Below are 13,007 nucleotides of genomic sequence, written 5' to 3'. Positions count from 1 at the left end.
ATTTGTTTCTAGTTTTTTTTTTGCTTTACAAGCTATGGTAGCTTTGCTTTGACGTCTAGTTTAGTTTCGATAGCAGTATTTTAGCAGATTTATGCTGCGCGCTCGCTCTTGTCTATCTGTATATAAAATAGGAATTTAATTGTGCACAGCAGTATAGTGATCACCGAAGCCGCTAAGGTACCTGGTTGGCAAGTGGCGCCGGTTGAGTATCTGCAAAGGATAGGGATAGTGATAAGACGGGAAAATCACTTATGACTGGTAGCGGCTTAAAAAGGAATGTGAATTGGTCAACATGACAATCAACCGAGAAACGGATCTGCCGAAAATAGGAACAACGAGAAGTATAATCACCGACGAAGTAAAATTATATGCCTAGAATTCGTGCAACAAAGCCTGGAATCGAACGGACGATTCTTTGACCACTCGTCTATCAGTGTTCGTAAAGTGGAAGGTGCTAGCCTGCATAAACGCGAACCATAACTTGACCTTACCGAAAATGGTTAACAATTGTTTATAATCCCTGCGTTTGTCGTTTGTGTGATAAAGTTTTAACCTTAAGTATTATGGTTCGTTGGAAGTGAACCTTACAAATAATGGGTTGTTAAGAACCATTACCATTCAAAATAGTTGTTTTTTCCATACATTTTCGGAGAGAGGACTATATTAGAACCTTTTTACTTATGGTTTGAGAACTTGAATGGCAATGGTTATGGTAGTCAGTAAGGTACATTAATGGTTTTGTATTATCGGTCAACTTTACGTGGAATATATCGCGAATTGGTAATCAGTAATTTACAGGCCAATTCGCGATATATTCCACATAAAGTTGATCGATAATTCAAAACCATCTACGAACCTTACCGACGACCATAAGCATTACCATTAAAGTTCTCAAATCATAAATAAAATGGTTCCAATATAATTCCATTCCCAAAAAAGTATGCCCATAATACTGGGGTGACTGTATTCAAAGCTTGAGATTCAGCAAGACCGCAGGGATCGATTGCACATCAGCAGGGACGCTCAAAACTAACCGCGACTGCTTTGGCCGAATGAAGACAGGGCGTCTTCGTCTTAGTGATGTTACTACGTGTGCGACAATTGGCGAGACATCATGTTACTATGTATTGTCCTGAATCGGACAAAGCAGATCAATCTATAGTTTCACCATATTGTCACACTCCGTATCATCTTAGAACAGATCAACAAATTTGAAAATTCCCCTGCAGTGAGACTCAAAGGAATCGCAGACAAAACCGTCAACCGTCGACGGAGCAAACTGCGTGGCTTTCACATGCAGTGATCGATCCTATCCGAACCAATTCCAACGTGAAATCAATGTATTCATACCAGCGAAACATGGTGCGTATAAGCCGATGCCTGCATAGATATGTCAGTCGATGTCATCAAAAGCCGATACCAATCGAAATTCGAGTCGTCTACCTAAAAGTTAAATATTAGCACACATAGCTAGTCAATACGCCTACTCACCTATCAGTGATTCAATATCCACACCATTTCGTCGTAGATTGCAAAGTAGAAGGCTGACATGAAGCACGCTTTTAGCAGTGCCGGATACAGCCCCTTGTACAGTCCGGCGAACCCTTCCTGCTTGACTATGTTGTACATACAGTTGAACATGTTATCGCACACAAAATGTCGACCAAACGTTTGTCGGCTCTTGGCGAATCCCTGTATCTGCAGCCGTTTCTTGGCCAAATCCAGTGGATACACTAGTAATTTGGTACACAGTCCCGCTAGGCCGCCGCAGATGAAAAGTTCCACCGCCGGGAGCGTTTCTGTTGAAGCGATATTGAAATACTGCCGGAACATGCTACCGAAAATATTGTAAAACATAAACTGTCCTCCGGTGAGAGGTGCTATCTGCAGTACGCTTGGGCTTAACCCTCGATACATTCCCTTGATACCTTCATGTCGGTAGATCATCTTCAAGCCTTGCATGGAATTTTTATATCCTCTGTTAGGATCCTGAGAAATCAGTCGTGTTCGGACCACATCCAACGGGAGGGTTATCACAGTCGCCACCGTTCCACTGAGAGCGCCACAGAAGAAATTTCTCGCATTCTGGTGGTTTTCAAATGGTTCGAATTGCCTCAAGAAGAGATTTGTATGCTCATACGACGAAAACTGGGACACTCCGTAGATAATCGAGAGCACCTGTGCTGGGTTGTGACCTTTCCAGAACGCACGTAGACCTTCTTCCTTGTACACCAGTCTGGTAGACTGCACAATCGTGCGATACTTCGAAGTCATATGATCTTCACTGAGTGGTTCGACCTGCAGTTGGAATCGAATTTTCAGGACATCCAACGGCTGACAAATGAAGCGAGTGATACAACCAGCAAATCCACCCGCAATTCCTGTGTTGGAAGACTTGTCGTTCTTATCACGATCCATTGTACGCTACCTCGCTGAGGCGAAACAGGATCTTTTCAGTCTCACCGGTCTCGATTATCTAATTCCAAGGCCACTCCAGGTTTTTCCTTCGATCTTCGTTCACTAGTTCCCACGAGAGGTGTTATATCACAACTTTCGCTGTGCTTCTACAGTGCACTGTTTTTCTAGGTTAGCAGGGGTATCCAACACAAGGGAACAACTGAGCACACCACCCCGATAATGGGTTATTGGCTGATATGCGCCAATGCCAATGTTCGTCTCTATTTCTATTGCACTTTATGCACTATACTTTGTGTCGCTTTTTGTTGATATCGATATGTGAGGTAATAGCTGTTCGGTTAGTTCTTCCACCTTTCTTGCTGCTCCCAGTGTTGGTACTGCATCGCCACCGTCTATTTCCCCGTTTTCACTCCCAACTCAATCTCGTGACACTGTTCGTCACACACACCCACACCCCAAACCAAAAACAGTCCGTCTCAAGTTCACGAGCTTCTACATTGTTACAGGTGTCGTCATGATGTTGAACTTTTAGAAACCAGATAGATAATCGGCAAACAAAATGTAACCAGCTTCTAGCTAGCTATTCCATATCCATTCGATCCAACAACGGCTGTAACTGAAACAATGTACGGGGAAAAGAATTAACGATAGACCTCTTATTGCGAATCCGAATCTGTCCACCTCGAGCATACGTGACCATGTGAGTTAGAGATATTTTTAGAACTGTCGATTCCATTCAACACTGACTGACTGAATGTTGTTATTTTTGATTGCAAACAGAACGTAAACAAAGTCCGTACCAACCCGATGTACCCAGCTTCGGTCGCGTTTATTGAATAATCTACACTACTATTGCTACACATCAATACCCACACACGGACACTACGGATGGGTTACGTGAGTTCGGGAGAGCTATCACCTTTTCACACCAAACTAATGTGTACACTGAAACAAATCGACATGTACCGTTTATTGGATCCATCTTATAACATAGCAATGTCAGCAGATTTATTCATTCTATGTGATGATTGATAGATTCCATTGGATTATCAATTAAAAACTATGACTGCGATATGGAATGATTTCTATCGTAATTTCACATACTTAGTACTTGATAATACTTTGCTTCGAACGTGGTTAGCGAAGGTAAGAAGTATATGAATATTGTCTGATATATTTCATGGTGAAAAACTGTTGATATGTCATGGGTGGGAACAGACATCTAGAAACTAATGGAAAATCATATAAGTTTGCACTATGAGAAAATTCAGTAAAATATACCTGTTTTCATGATAAATATTGCTCACTAAAATATATATCTTATAAGATAATCATGTATATTTTATTGGAGTTGCTTTTACTGATTTTTGACGTTTGTTGATATGTCGCGTGTAAATAGACATGTAGAAACTATTGGACTGTCATTTAACTTTGCAGTATAGGAAAACATGTATATCTCATTGTAATAGCTTGCTTTGATTTTTGACGTTTAAAGATTGTAAACAGATCTATCCCAATCATTAAATAGTCATATAGAAATGCCTTTTAAGAAATCCAACAGCAAGCATTTGTTTTGGCATGTTTTTCTGGGATGAATATCGCTCCCAATAAAATACATCTCACATGATTGTTCTTTATAAATTATTGAAACAATTTTCAACGATATTAACGTACACTCAATCATATGATAATTGGTTCCAGAAAAGAATGTATTGAGATTGAAAAAAAATGATTCTACTGTAATATTTACTTTGCTATGATTCTAATTGTAAGCCTTCTACACGGCTAATTCAGATTCCAGCCCTAAGTAGTATTCGAACTTCATGAGCCAGTTCTATCAAATCATATAATTTAGTCGTTGATTTATTGCACACAGGTGCATTAAGAAAGATTTGAACAAACCACACCACCGAAACGGAACATAAATTTGTCAGTGCTATTTGTCTTCACTCTAGCAAAACGAGCATAAAGTTGCACTACATTCCATGTCGGGAGAGCTGTTCTTACTTCATGCTATTTGAACGAGCTCAATCTTGAAGTCAGCCGTGGCCCAGTGGAATCGAGCACAGACACCGAAAGCATCACACCTCAACAGATCTTGATCGAATCCCAAATCAGCTACAATAAAAAAAAGGCACAACTGTGAAAGCTCCCACTGCCTGATGTTTATTTTTCGAATTTATTTTTAGAAATCGATTAAATATATGTGTCAAAAGAAGAAGTAAATTTCATGTTATTTTCACATAAACTTTACTTCGATTGATTTATGATACATATATTATATTGTGGTGAAAAGTATAGCTTATGCTTATGGGTTTCAAATCCATTTCAGTTAATTATTATAATTTAATCGATTTTCATTTATCATATGACGATCATATAAAAGTTACCAAATTATCAGCATTGTAAATGTATCAGATATTCATATAGAATTTACCTCACACATTTTCAATCATATCATTTTCAATGGATTATCTTATAGCGCAAATTTATTAGACTTCCACATAACAGGAATATGTCAAATTCGTTCAGTGTATATGCTACGAGTCCGAACAGACAAAACTATAGAGATTGCTGACGTTTATCGTACGCACACTACGTCTACTACGTCACGTATATACGTCTACGCAAAATGTTTTCATCGGGAAAAAAAAACTTCATAGTGGAAAATTTTCCCGATGAAAACAAATCACTGCCACAAGCATACTTTAGCAATCTCTATAGAGCTTTTTGACGTTTAATCGGCGCACACTATTGCACCATTTAAATTGAACAAGTGCGAGCAAGAAGGAAACAGATTAGTGGGAAAACAAACCGTGCATTCATCCATGTGTGCTAGATAGAGAAAGCCGATTAAACGTCAAAAAGGCCTATAGCGGTATAATCAGGAAAGCCATGCGCAGACGCATAAACGGCGCAAGCAAACAAAACTGATTGTTGATAGCTACACGGAAATGAAAAACTACCCAACATTGGCTTCTTTTGACTCAAACTTATACACAGCAAAAAAATGTAATATCGATCAACGTAATTCAAGCTGATGTACACAGAAAAAAAAGTTGTTGAATATTACATCCAAACAGCTGCACAGACGTCATTCCGCCGGTTGTGTAATATTACGTTGTACGATGTACATCGATTTTGCGAACAAAATTACATCTATTGATGTAATATTGTATCTGCTTTTTGCTATTACATCATTATTTCATACATCAGCTTGAATTCGGAATTACGTTGATCGATATTACATTTTTTTTCCTGTGTATGAAATAATGATGTAATAGCAAAAAGCAGATACAATATTACATCAATGGATGTAATTTTGTTCGCAAAATCGATGTACATCGTACAATGTGATATTACACAACCGATGGATTGACCTGGTTGCAGCAGTTTCGATGTAATATTCAACAACTTTTTTTTGCTGTGTACCACCGACGAACTGACATGCCACAGGAGCATTTCGTTTGCCCAAAATTCGAATCGTCAAACGAGCGATTCGAACTTTCAAACGGGCGATCAGATCTGTCAAATGAGGTGAAACGCAAACCAAGGCAATATAAATTCCAGACAAATTCGAGATTGGGGCGTAATTGCTTTTGAAAAACAAACATGTCATTCGCAGATTTCTCGCGAATTAAAGCTCAATCTAAAAAAAACTAACAACATAAACAGGTAGAGGAATGATTTCTCTATCATTTGGTATAGTTTGCTCGCGAGATTGTACTTTTATTCACGAGAAATCAGCGATTGACGTGTTTGTTTACCAAAGGAATTACGCCCAAATCTCGAAGTTCTCCGGAATTATACGTGGGTTCGTGACCTTGCTCATGGTATGACGCGATCGGATGAGTAGATGTCGGTAGTGTTTAACGTATTTTAAATATGGCGTCTTGGGCACGAATTTGAAAGTAGCTTGTATGAGCTGTCACGTCGGTTCGTCGAAGATATAAGCACCGACAAACCAACATGACACTTAATTTTGACTTATGCCCGAAAATCGTAAACGACTGTTTTAAATGTGCAGTGATTCGAACTGTCAAAACCATAGGATTTATTGATCTAAATAAAAATAATTTGTCCAGAATAGATCAGACACGAACCAATTCATAACTTTTTGCATGCGGGTTCATGGCTTAGCTAAATATTTCCCATGAACATGGAGCCAGATGTCAGTAGTGTGCTTTGGTCAGACATTTCATTGTTTTTGCTATGGTCATTCATGTCGGTTTGTCGGTGGTATAAGCATACAAGCAACCGGTGGAAACTAACGATTTTAAATTGGCTAACTGCTTGACTAGCCTATTAGTCCCAAGCAAATCGATTAACGAATCCCGAGGGGCACGCATTACAAAGAACCGGTGCGTTGAAGTTAAAATGCAATCAAAAGTACTTAAAGTAATTAATGCGTTTTGAAGTAGTACTGATGGTAATTAAAATTATCAATCCGTAATTAATGTAATTAAAAGTATTGAAAATGTAATTAATGTACTTTAATTACGAAATTTCGACTGTAATTAATGGAGTTAAAAAGTATTTAATGTTCTACATTGTGTAATTAATGTAATTAAAGGTTATTGCGTGTCCCTAGCGAACCCCACTCTAGTCGAAATTCTCCCTAATAGAAATAACCATGAGCTTAATGGATTCTGTGACACTACCCCGAATGTCACTACCCCGAACGCCATAACCCCGAACGCCGTTACCCCGAACGCCGTTACCCCGAACGGTACACTATCCCGAACGCCGTTACCCCGAACGGCCACTACCCCGAATTCATTTCCAAAAGCTGTAAATAATAAATTCTTTTGATATACGATAAAGAAGGGAATATTCCCTTCTTTGAATATATAAAAGAGAACATCATTAATTCGTTAAATATATGATAAAGAAGGGAATATTCCCTTCTTTGAAAATATAACAAAAGGAAATAATTAATTCTTTGGATATACGAAAAAGAAGGGAATATTCCCTTCTTTTAATATATAAGGAAAATATATAATCAATTGTTTTTCGCAAGGGATTCGGGGTAATGCCCATTAGGGATAATAACGTGTGGAATAATGTTATAAATTTGTAATCGGTAGTTCAACGTTCCATGCACCGATTTTTTAATCCATCACGAGAAATTCTTCAACTCAGGTCGAACAATTCTTCGATAAGGTTTAACAGTTTCCGACTGGTTGAATTGGATTGCATAATGACCCTTTGACTTATTAAATGATGAACGAAGTGCTCGAACACCTTGAAGGTTCTCATTTTCCAAAGAGCTATAAAATTGTTTGGAATTAATAAATACATAGTTCCATAAAAGTAAACGTAGTGTATCATCAATAGTAATGTGAAACTAATCAGAGAGTTTTGTCATGAAAAATATATTAAATCATTTGTGTAAAATTTGCCGAGAAAATTGGTATTCAGAAGATGTATCATTTAGTGTGCAAGCTACTTGCGGACCTGTTTATTTCTGGACGCCTGTTCTGTAATATAAAACTGAAATATCATATCAAATTACCAACAAAAAAAAGTGATAAATTACTAATTTCATCATCTTTTCTGGGGAATGGAATTCTGGGTAATGTTATAGAATCTAATAATTTATTTTATAAGAATTTAGAGAGTGTCATTGTGAAAAATACAAAATACAGCATTGCACTATGGGCAAAAATGGGTCCAAAATTACCCAAAATTCAATATCTCAACAGCACGCTGAATACACTTTATAGGGGAGTAAGGGGTAAAAGTGAACCCTCGCTAAATTTATTTTAATTCATAAAAATGTTGAACGATGCGATTGTTTGAATGAACCCAAAGGTTGCCGGCAATAATAAGATTTTTTTTTTTGAATTTTAAGGTTAATTGGGATTAAATAAGTTTTAATTTACTGCTATCTGTTTTAAAAGAGTTTTCACTTTTTTTGTCTGTATACAGCAAAACGATATAGTGGTCGCAGAATTTTGTAAAAATTGGTAGTTTTGTTCCTAATTGCAACATATTAGACCCTTATTTTTTATTTTGTCATTAGGGTAACTATTTATATATTAGGGCGGTCAAGAAAAATTGTTTTTTCAATTTTTTTTCAAAAATTTATAACTTTTGAACTGTTTGGCCGATGACGGAACTCAAAATACCAACTAAAAATTAATTAAAAGTTTTTTTTAAGAAAAAAAAACATTAAGATATAAAAAAAAGGATTTTGTGTTAAAAAACATTGATTGTTTTTTCACTTTTACCCCTTACTCCCCTATAAAGTGTACCCCGTATTCCCCTAATATCTCATGAACTGTTGTTTAAAGACATAGTATTCTAAAACCATGCATAAAGTGCTTATGTTTTACGAAAAATAGAGCTGTGAAAAAACATTTCCTCCAAAAAGTAGGGGGAAATGGGGTAAAATGGTCCAAAACACATACCTACAAGGCTCTCCGGTCTATGGGACTACGTGCAATCGATTCCCCGGACGATTTCCCCTCGGAAAAGTCGTTTTTCATGGCCGGAATTCAGCGTGCTGTTGAGATATTGAATTTTGGGTAATTTTGGACCCATTTTTGCCCATAGTGGCATTGGTAGGGTTCGCGAATTTTCACGAAGTTCACCTAGGAAAAAGCTCACGAATCACAGTGAACTTTTGCATCACTGATTTAGGTACATAAATCAATTTTAAATTGTTATTTTTATCATTTGTATTCAGTTTAAGCTACAAAAGAAAATTTTCTTCTTAAAAATTTACCCTTCTTTTGATCACATGCTGTTCTTCCGTTTGTCTTAATTTCGGGGTTATGGTCATTCGGGGTAGTAGGTTATTCGGGGTAGTAGGACATTCGGGGTAGTGGCATTCGGGGTAACGGCGTTCGGGGTAGTGTCACAGAATCGCTTAATGACGTGTCCGGGGTATCATCCAAACCATTTGAGGGATAGTTTACCCAGGCCAGTTACAAGGCCTATACTAACAAAACGTTCATTTTGCTGTGCTGGGCCCGCTGTCATGGTATAACATGTTGCCTACGCGCCTGCCACTGGGCTGAGTTTACCCATCCGGGATCAATGAGATATAGAAAAAAAGAGGTAAACAATCGGTGATGACGTAAAACTCATAAAAAATTGGCATGAAAAAAGGATTCGTTTACACGCTATTTTGAGGCTACTCATTTTTGAGTCGAAAATCATTCAGTCCAGTCCTAAGAGGGTCCAGCCGAAAGGGAAGTTACCCAAAAATGAGTAAACATTATTTTACTCAAATTAAAGTAAACCTGCCTATGGAGGAAACAGGGTAACGATTACTCAGATTATAACATTAATGGCGGTAAGCTCCAACTCGGATTAACTTTTAATACCGTCCCTGTTTGTATGATCTGAAAAATGTTTGCTCAGAATTATGTTGATTAACTCTGATGTCGACATCAAACCAGCCGGACATTCTTGATCGGGATTTAATCCGAGGATAATACCGGTTGGAGCTTACCACCATAAATGTCATAATCTGAGTAACCGTTACCCTGTTTCCTCCATAGGCACGTTTACTTTAATTTGAGTAAAATAATGTTTACTCATTTTTGGGTAACTTCCCTTTCGGCTGGACCCTTTTACACCAACAATCAATACGAAACTAACGATTTCAAATTGGCTCACTACTTGACTAGCCTATTGGTCCCAAGCAAACGATTAACGTACCCAATTCTAGTCGAAATTCTAGTACTACACAATGTTTGTTTTGATTCGCTATGAAAGTTTGACAGATAAAATTAGGGGTTATTGGTTTTTCCTATGTTTCGAGGGGTGAATCGATTAGCTTGGGACCGAAGAGAGTACCAGAGCTGAGCCAAAAAGTTGAACACGTTATTTCGGGACCTTCTAGTCTTATAGTACGTTCAGACTACAGAGTTATAACATAGAGGTAACTCTAAGACTAGAAGGTCCCGAAATAACGTTCTCAACTTTTTGGCTCAGCTCTGGTACTCTCTTCGGTCCCAAGCTAATCGATTCACCCCTCGAAACATAAGAAAAACCAATAACCCCTCATTTTATATGTCAAACTTTCATAGCGAATCAGAACAAACATTGCGTAGTACTAGAATTTCGACTAGAATGGGGTACGTTAATCGTTTGCTTGGGACCAATAGGCTAGTCAAGTAATGAGCTAATTTAAAATCGTTAGTTTCGTATTGATTGTTGGTAAAACCAGTTTACTCGTTTTTTGACAACTCCATACAGCATGTAAAAATGAGTGCGATCTACCTACCAAGTCACTGAGTAGCCCACAAATAGCGTGTATGGTATTTGTTTATCAGGGCTCCCTAATAAACTTGTTATGGTTATTTATATACTTTCAAATTCGTGCTCACGACGCCATATTTGAAATACGTTAAACATTACCGACATCTACTAATCCGATCGCGTCATACCATGAGCAAGGTCACGAACCCACGTATAGTTTATATTGTCTTGGTTTGCGTTTCACCTCATTTGACGGATCTGATCGCGTTTGAAAGTTCGAATCGCTCATTTGACAATTCGAATTGTGGACAAACGAAATGCTCCTGTGGCATGTCGGTTCGTCGGTGCTTATACCAACCGGTGGAAACTAGCGATTTTAAATTGGTTCACTACTTGACTAGCCTATTGGTCCCATGCAAAAGGATTAACGTACCCCATTCTTGTAGACATTCTAGTACTACACTATGAGGGGTTCGAGGATTTTCCTATGTTTCGAGGGGTGTATCGATTAGCTTGGGACCGAAGATAGTACCAGAGCTGAGCCAAAAGCTGAGCACATTTCTTCGGGACCTACTAGTCTTGGAGTTACCTCTATGGTATTATCATAGAGGTAACTCTAAAGGGCCACCCACATAAGATCCGTTTGCGTTACGTTGACGTAAATTTGACAGTTAGACAATAGATTTAGTTGTCACTTGCTGCAACGCGTCCCATCCGGATCTAATGTGGGCCTTAATAGCTGAAGATCCCGAAGAAAGATAGAGATAACTCTAAGACCAGAAGGTTCCAAAGAAACGTGCTCAACGAACCCCTCATTTTATCTGTCAAACTTTCATAGCGAATCAAAACAAATTTAGTGTAGTACTAGAATTTCGATTAGAATGGGGTACGTTAATCGATTTGCTTGGAACCAATAGCACAAACGAAGTGACAGACGGAGCGGCTCGAAAACTTTGGTGACTAACCTGCTATTGCAATTTTTCAGTGTACCACATGGCAACACCACTACCAGTGGTTTGTACCACATGGCAACACTACTACTGGATTGAACTAGCATTTTCACCAAATGTACTAGAATGTTTTGGTTCTATCTCTTTCACTTTACTCAAAACTAGAATGCATAAAAAAATGACAAAATGATATACACTCTTTGCACACTGTCAAAGAATCATTGTACACAAAATCAACTTCGTGCAAAACCAAAACAAAAATACTATCCCATCTGGTGGATGATGGCACAAGCTTCTAAGAAAATTCTATTACAGCGAACCACATTATTTTAATTGATTTCTTCGCCAGTAAGTCGTCTGTCACTTGGTTTGTGCCAATAGGCTAGTCAAGTAGTGAGCCAATTTAAAACCGCTAGTTTCCTTTAGTATTAAATCAACTTCCCGTAGAAAGCTAATTCCAGCTCCACCACCGTTAATCCGGAATTGCACTCAAGTGGATCTGGATAAAAAATATAAACAAACATTATCAACGTTGCCCTTATTTCCGTTTACATACAGTATATTTACCTTGAGAATAATCCACTTGGCATGTTGGCATGCTGATTTTGTAGACCTCCTCGGTACCGTTGGGAGGAGATTTAATCCCAGTTTCGGTCGAATAAATATCTATTTCCGGAACTGTTCTGTGCTTAGAGCTGCTTGATTCTTGATTCTAGCAAGTTGAGTGCTCTCACTAAACAAACCACAATCACGAAGAGATATTCGGAACCGATAAACGCGTCACTCCCGGAGATCGGAGCCCAATTTCGCGGCCCGGATAAAAACAAACGACTTCCACGAACGAAATGAAAACATGGCTGACCGCGTAGTCAGCCGCTACAAAAAAAAATTGATAGCCCGGTGGATGAAATTACTCTAGCGGAGCGGTCCGTCCGGACGTACGATCAGTTTTCAAGCGCCCAATGTCAAATGATGTCACTTTTTCGCTGGCAATTCGTGTGGGCATATGAGAATCACGTAACGTCTACGGGAAAACCGTTATGGAAAAAAATCTATGTATGTTTTCTCGTAGCATTATAACCTAAGGAGGTGGCACCCCTATCTCTACTAATAACAAGTAGCCGTAGCGAGCATAGGCGAGGGCCCACGTACAGACTATGGCTTATATCATGTATTGCAATGAGCACTCATACATCTAGTTTTCACTGGAAATCCTGTATGAGTGCTCATTGCAAGACAGCCTATATTACATGATATAGGTAAGCCATAATCTGTCCGGGGTATTATTTACCATCGGGATTATCTCTCACAATCATGATGTATAACATAATTCACTTTTAAAAAAACAACAGCATACGACCAGTCTATGAAGCTCAAAGTGATAAACATTTATTTTGTAAGAATTCAGTACCCTGCAAATTTAAT

At 38.3% G+C, this 13,007-nt stretch overlaps 1 protein-coding gene across 1 annotated transcript; it reads right to left on the bottom strand.

Annotated features, from left to right (window-relative positions):
* Positions 1 to 122: 122 nt before the first annotated feature.
* LOC135709510 (mitochondrial thiamine pyrophosphate carrier-like) lies at positions 123 to 3,159 on the bottom strand. Its single transcript, XM_065231900.1, has 3 exons — positions 3,100 to 3,159; positions 1,492 to 3,034; positions 123 to 210 (listed from the first exon to the last, which is right to left on the bottom strand). The coding sequence occupies exon 2, from the start codon at positions 2,416 to 2,418 to the stop codon at positions 1,495 to 1,497; it is 924 nt and encodes a 307-aa protein (XP_065087972.1). The 5' UTR covers positions 2,419 to 3,034; positions 3,100 to 3,159; the 3' UTR covers positions 123 to 210; positions 1,492 to 1,494.
* Positions 3,160 to 13,007: the final 9,848 nt, after the last annotated feature.

The sequence above is a fragment of the Ochlerotatus camptorhynchus genome, unplaced genomic scaffold (genome assembly GCF_037179485.1).
Source record: "Ochlerotatus camptorhynchus isolate MF236.1 unplaced genomic scaffold, CSIRO-AGI_Acam_v1.1 ptg000361l, whole genome shotgun sequence".
In the NCBI taxonomy this organism is placed as follows: Eukaryota; Metazoa; Arthropoda; class Insecta; order Diptera; family Culicidae; genus Ochlerotatus; species Ochlerotatus camptorhynchus.
This window is presented reverse-complemented; position numbering and strand designations above follow the sequence as displayed.

Excerpts from the sequence above, each read along its gene's own strand:
- LOC135709510 (XM_065231900.1), bottom strand. The coding sequence starts at position 2,418 with ATGGATCGTGATAAGAACGACAAGTCTTCCAACACAGGAATTGCGGGT.